This window comes from Gavialis gangeticus, unplaced genomic scaffold (genome assembly GCF_001723915.1).
Source record: "Gavialis gangeticus isolate Ggan-Ray unplaced genomic scaffold, GavGan_comp1, whole genome shotgun sequence".
In the NCBI taxonomy this organism is placed as follows: Eukaryota; Metazoa; Chordata; order Crocodylia; family Gavialidae; genus Gavialis; species Gavialis gangeticus.
The window spans coordinates 123,581,709-123,588,226 of NW_017729022.1; the positions used below are offsets into that span (position 1 = coordinate 123,581,709).

Consider the following 6,518-nt stretch of genomic DNA (forward strand, 5'->3'; position numbering starts at 1 on the left):
GGGCTGGGTGGGGGGGCGCGGATGGACCGGCAAAAATAAACTGATCAACAAGAATACAGGGCTCGAAAGGAGCCTTCCTCTAGCATCGGCCTCTCCGGTCTTGGGAAGGAAAAGCAGAAATGCAGGGGGTCCCCAAAAATGGGGTAGGAGAGGGCCACCCCGCCCCCCAGTCCTGTATTTCCCTTGGCAGAAAATAGAAGCAGGGCTCATCCAGAATCACTCTGTCCAGTTGCATTTAGTCTTGAATGTAGCCAAGTCCTATCCCCCCCACCCCACACACACACACAACCCCACCCAACTATTCCAGGAGATAAACAATGCCCTGAGCTGTAGAGAGTCTCATCCCATGGAGGTGGGCCGGGGGCAGTTAGTAGGTCAAGAAAGAGAATGGGAGACTGCTACTGGGCTGGGCTCAGGGCTCCCCTTCGCGCTCAACCCAGCGCGCCGCGGAGCAGGCGACAGCGAAGGTAGAAAAGTTGGTGGCAAGACACAGTGGCTGGGAAATCATCTCCTCTGCCCCGTGTCCCTCGCGGACTCCCAGCTCTGCTCGCCAAATCTCAGCTGGCTGCAGTGGAGCTGGGGGAGAGGCAGAGACAGAGAAAGGCGATCTCAGTCTCGCAGCAGGCAGGGAAGTGTGGGACAGCCGAGCTGCCTAGTCAAGGCTGCAATTTTTAAAGGAGGATTTCCCGCCCCCCACCATAAGTTTCAAGTTCAGGAGGCTGCCACTCGCACGCCAAAACGTGGGTGGTGTGTACCGATGTGTGTTCGTATATGTAGGGACACCTGAGCCTGTGACACTTCTTATGCCAAATGTGTTTGGTGTGTGCACTTATGTATGCTGATAGTGGGGTGTGCTATTATCCTGATGCTAAATAATACGTTGTGTGTGCACCCATCTATGTTTGTACAGCTCTAGTTACCTGAGTGTGCTCGTATTCGTGCACCAGATAATGTGTGAGCGTGCGTGGGTACACATGTGTGCTCGTAGATCTGTAATGTTGCTCCTGTTTTTATGCCCAGAAATGTGCATTTCGCCCGCGTGTGCGCATATGTGTGCGTGCATATCTGTAGACGTGCTGTTCCTCTTTTTGCCAGCTCATGCGTGCGTTTGGTGGGTGCACAAATGTATCCTTGCACACCACCCTGGGTTGTTGTTCTGATGGCAAATCATGTGCGTGCAGGCGGCGTTCGCGTGTGAGCGGGTATACCTGGGTGCTTGTGAGAGCGCTCACCTAATAAAATGGTTTGCTAAAAGCAAAAAATACATCGACCCCCCGAATTTACAGCCTCGGTGAAAAATCCGGAAGATGCTCCTGTTCCGGAGTCCGCTTCTCAAGCCTGGCCACCCGAGCAAATTAACCACTTGATCTTATTTAGGGAAGGAGAAGGAAAGAGAGAGAGAAGGAAAGAAAGAAATCCTTTGCAAATAAAGCACAACCCTCCCCTCGGTCTCCCCGGTCGATGTGGGTGCTGAATGATCCCGTGCATTGCCAGTTTGGTTGATTTCGAAGCAAACTAGAATCAATTACTTGCTGTTTAATTTCTAGTACTTATCCTTAAGCTTCAACCAAAATATTGACCTAGGAGGTTTACATAAGTTGGTCTCTTGCCATCTGAGCAGCATCTCGCTTAGGTAACGACCAGTCAATTGAATAGCTCTCCTTGGGAAATAGGGAGGCGAGTCCGCTTTCGGGCTTGCTGCGAAGCGAGTTTCGCATCAGGGCAGGGTGAGACGAGGCTGGTACATTCGTGTGAGCGTGTGCACGATTATGAGTATTCGTATTTATTTATTTGTGTGGTTGCTGTTTCGGTTTGTTTGGGTGGTTTTTTTCTTCCTTCCTTTTTTTGTGCTTTTTTGGAGGCAATTTGTTAAACCGCGCAGACTTTGGAGTGTGCAGCAGGACGAGGCTGCTTGGAGCTCCTTTGTATGTAAATACGGCCTGAAAAGGCCCTCCCCATCTTGGTAATTAATTGACACGTTATACCACTCATCATGTGCTACAGCACCAATGGCAGAGTCTCCGAGAGTCCTCCCCAAACCCGCAATTTCACATCTGCAAACACTGTCTTCATCCACTTGACTCCTAAGACCCGCCCACACGTGGCCAACCTTTTGCGTTTTTAATGTATTTTTTTTTTCCTCCTCTCTGCAGGTTCATGTGTCGGGACCAACCTTATATGGACTGCTCACTCCAGCAATGGCTTATTTTTTGCAAGCAGCAGGCAATCGCTCAGTGTGCTTAAACGAGACCCCGAAGTAAAGGCACTTGGGCAATTTTTCTTTCTTTTTTTTCCCTGGAGTTACAAACTATTGCACCAACCAGCTGTCAGTCGGGCTCCTATGATTTTCCTCCAGAGCAGAGCAAGCCTGTAAAAAATATATAGAGCCCGCTAGCTAGATCTCCATCTAACCCACTCCTAGCTGTGTGACGGCGGGTACTTTTTTTTTTTATTGCAGTCTCTCCTGGCACACACACACACACACACACACACACATACACGCGCGCACCCCTCCCTCCTGGCTGGTGTGGGTGTGCGGGGCGGTGCGTGGGGCTTGGGGATTTTTTTTTGCGTGGGGGGGTGTGTGCGTGAAGCAGGAGGATTGACAAACTGGTGCTTCAACTTTCCTCGGGGCCAGAATATGTCTCTGACCAACACAAAGACCGGGTTTTCTGTAAAGGACATTTTGGATCTCCCCGACACCAACGATGAAGAGGGATCCATCGCGGAAGGAGCCGAGGAGGAGAACGAGGGCTCTGAGCCCCCCAAGAAAACAGGAGTTTTGGGGCAAAGCCCCCTGGACGCTGTGCAGTCGCTGCCTCTGAAGAACCCTTTCTATGATAATAGCGATAATCCCTACACGCGCTGGCTCGCGAGCACCGAGAGCATCCAGTACTCCTGTAAGTAGTGCAACTTCCAGCCATCACCCGCCGCCGCCCGGCTCCTCGGCTCCGGGGCAAGGAGCCGCTCTCCCGCCCGGATGGGGGCTGCGGGCTTCGCCTGCCCCCCGGCTCTTGATTTTTGACACTGGCGGGCTTAAGTAAAGTCAGCCGCAGGGAGGCACTGGGGGGAGGCTTTCTTGGATCTGGGTTCCGATCGCCCTGCTTAAGGCTTGGGAAGTCTCCTGCTTCCCCCAGGAGATTTTGTTTTTCTCTTGAGAGAGAGGGAAAGGGAGCTGGAAAGAAAGAAGGAACGAAAGCCCAGCCTGAAAAAAAGAAACATTACGAAAGTCTCATTCCGAGGTCTAAAAAAGAGCCCCGGGGCAAGTTTTTACTAATAAACAGAGCCAGCCTTGTGTGGCAGTGTTGGACAGTTCAGAAATGTCTCAATGGTGGGGCGGCTGGGGGGAGGATCAATGAACGGCTTGTTGAATTATCCTTTAAAAAACAATCCACGTAGCCCCCCAAAGCGACTCGCTGGAAGAGACAGTCCTGAGCCCTGTAGCTGGGGAAAGAGGTGTAAGAAAGAGAGACATCTCTCTCTCTCTCTCTCTATATATATATATACACATATAGATATGCATGTGTGTATATCTGTTTCTATCTATACCTATAGCTAGATATAGATACCCACACACATATATATATATGTATGTATGTATATATTTGGAGGGATGGAGGTAGGAGGGAGGGACGGATGGCTATGACTTTTGTATAGATATCTAGATATGTATGCATGCATTATAGATGTATGTATATATACCTGTATATAGATCTCTATAGATCTGTGTGTGCGCGCGTGCAGATATATATGTGAGACCCTTATGTACACGTGGGCGCAGGGCTGGGGAGCCCCCCAACCCACACACACGTGGGCGCGCCTCCCCGCGTAGCCCCCCCGGCCATGCCCAGGGCGCGTGTGCATGGCAGTGCCCCCGGAGCGGGTCCCCGCGCCGTGCCCGGGCGAGGCGGCCCGTGCCCCGCGCACAGGCGCTGCCAAGGGGGAGGGTGGTGGCCGGGGCAGAGCAGGCGGCAGCCCCGCGCTGACCCCCTGCCCCTGTGGCCTCTCCGCAGTGCACGGGCTGGCGGGCGGCACCGCGCCGCAGGACGCGGCCGCCAAGTCCCCCGAGCCGTCGGCCGACGAGTCCCCGGACAACGAGAAGGAGGCGGCGGGAGGCGCGGACGCGGGCAAGAAGAGGAAGCGGCGGGGGCTGTTCTCCAAGGCGCAGACCTACGAGCTGGGGCGGCGGGTCCGGCAGCAGCGGGACCTGTCGGCGCCCGAGCGGGAGCACCTGGCCTCGCTCATCCGCCTCACGCCCACGCAGGTGAAGATCTGGTTCCAGAACCACCGCTACAAGATGAAGCGGGCCCGGGCCGAGAAAGGTATGGAAGTGACTCCTCTCCCCTCCCCGCGCCGGGTCGCCGTGCCGGTGCTAGTCAGGGACGGCAAGCCCTGCCACACGCTCAAAGCTCAGGACTTGGCTGCCGCCACTTTCCAGGCGGGGATCCCCTTCTCCGCCTATAGCGCCCAGTCTCTACAGCACATGCAATATAACGCCCAGTACAGCTCCGCCAGCAACCCCCAGTACCCCACAGCGCATCACTTGGTGCAAGCCCAACAATGGACTTGGTGAGCCTGCGAGGGAAAGAGAGAGACTGGTGTTTCACACGCGAAACTATCGAGGGGACACTCTTAATATTATTATTATTATTATAATTATTATTATTATGGACTTTGGTTGTTTTCCCCCCGCTCCTAATTTTCTTGGGGGTTTTTTTTGTTTTGTTTTGTTTTGTTTCCCTCCCTCCACATATCTATTTTTGGGGGTCCGGTTTCATTCCTTCTATATATATATAGATATATATATATATTTTTTTTTTTCTGGGTGTTTTTTGTGCGCCATGTTTACAGAGATTTTTGCGCCATCCCAAATGGTTCTGTCTACCTACGGCTCCAATTAAACCAACACACACACACACAAAATGATCATGATACCCACGGATGCTCTTGTGATTTTGTAAAGTACGTTTGTGTGCTGTAGCGCTGTTGTCAGTCCTCTCTAGAGCAAGCGGAGAACCAGTTTGAAAACCAGAGACGAGAGAATTTAATTTTTCTCTCTCATATATGTACATATAAAGTTTCACATATATAGAGAGAGATAGATATAGATATGGATATATGTCTGTGTGTATATGTGTGTGTGTGTATGTGCGTGTGTGTATACACGCACGCATACATACATATATAGCTATATCTGTACATAGATATCTGTATCTATATAGATATCTATACCTATACGGATATAGGTATCTACAGAGCTATCTATATAGATATCTATAGAGCTATTTATATCTATCTATATATATATGGATATCTATATCTATATATCTGTATATGTAGCTGTATATATGAAACTTTATTTACGGCCATGTGTAAATGCTGACAACTCGTAGCGAATTGATTATATATTATATATATTTTTTTGTAAATATTTGTGGTGATTGTTGCCATAAGAAACATTCAGGGCGTTTCATTTTCAGTTGATTTTTGGTTGGATGCAACTCCCTCCCCACCCCCGACCCCCCAAAAAATATATATATATTCAACGAGCAAAAATGTAGAAGGGAAAGACACAGGTCTGTTCTTCGCGGACACCTCCTGCATAGCAATCTCTAGCGAATCGTTGTGTATGTTTCCAGCTGAACCGCGCTTACTGGGAGGTTTTCGATTTTTTTATAAGAATTTTAATAAAAATGCTGTGTTTAAAAAAAAGCAACCCGAACCCCATCCAGGGCGTTTTTTGTTCGACTTTTTTTTTTCTTTTTCTTTTTTTGTGGCTAAACCCAGAGGACTGCAAAGCCCCATCGCGGTATGGGAGCGCTTCTTGGGGAAAGGATCAGGATCTCTTGGGTCTGCTTCTGGTTAGGTCGTTTCCTTGCCATGGATGGGCTCCTTAGAAAGAAACTCGCCTTTGCCTGGGCTGGAGATCGCAGCGCGCATCTCGCCAGTCTCACAACTTTTCAGGGCAGCCGGGGACTTTCCTTTTCCCCTACTTTTCTTTCCATTTGTTTTTTAAAGAAACTCCCCCGTTCTGCTTGCTCGGCCTGCTGCAGGGACGAGGGGGAGAAAGGGACCCGTGGAAATGACAGCGGAGCCCCCCACTCATTTAAAGGGCCGAGAGTCCCTTCAGCTGAGAGCTGCTTTTCAGCTCCGCCGCGAGTCAATGGGCTCGCGGTTGCCCGGGGGCTGGTTGACATGGGCGCGTGGGGGCTTCGCCGCCGCCCTGGCCTTGGTAGGGCGCTTGGAGGCCGGGGTAGGGGACAGCTCCGCGCCTTCGGAGAAGGATGACACACGAGGGATGTACATTTAAAAAGCAAGGCCCCGGTGACTGAATTCCTCCCTGCCTGCAGCGGGGCTGGGTGGGTGGATCAGGTGTTAAAAGTTGGTATAAAACCCTTCTGATCTGGGGGCCCTGGATCTGCAATGAACCTGGTGTGTGTATGCCTATGTGTGTGTGTGCGTGTGCGTGTGTGTGTGTGTGTGTGTATATATATATATACACACACACACACACGCAT

General features: G+C 51.0%; 1 protein-coding gene across 1 annotated transcript; it reads left to right on the forward strand.

Moving 5' to 3' along the window:
* The first annotated feature begins 2,592 nt into the window (after positions 1-2,592).
* On the forward strand, positions 2,593-4,673 carry NKX2-2 (NK2 homeobox 2). The gene is made up of 2 exons (XM_019516713.1): positions 2,593-2,900; positions 4,014-4,673. The coding sequence occupies exons 1-2, from the start codon at positions 2,642-2,644 to the stop codon at positions 4,571-4,573; spliced, it is 819 nt and encodes a 272-aa protein (XP_019372258.1). The 5' UTR covers positions 2,593-2,641; the 3' UTR covers positions 4,574-4,673.
* Positions 4,674-6,518: the final 1,845 nt, after the last annotated feature.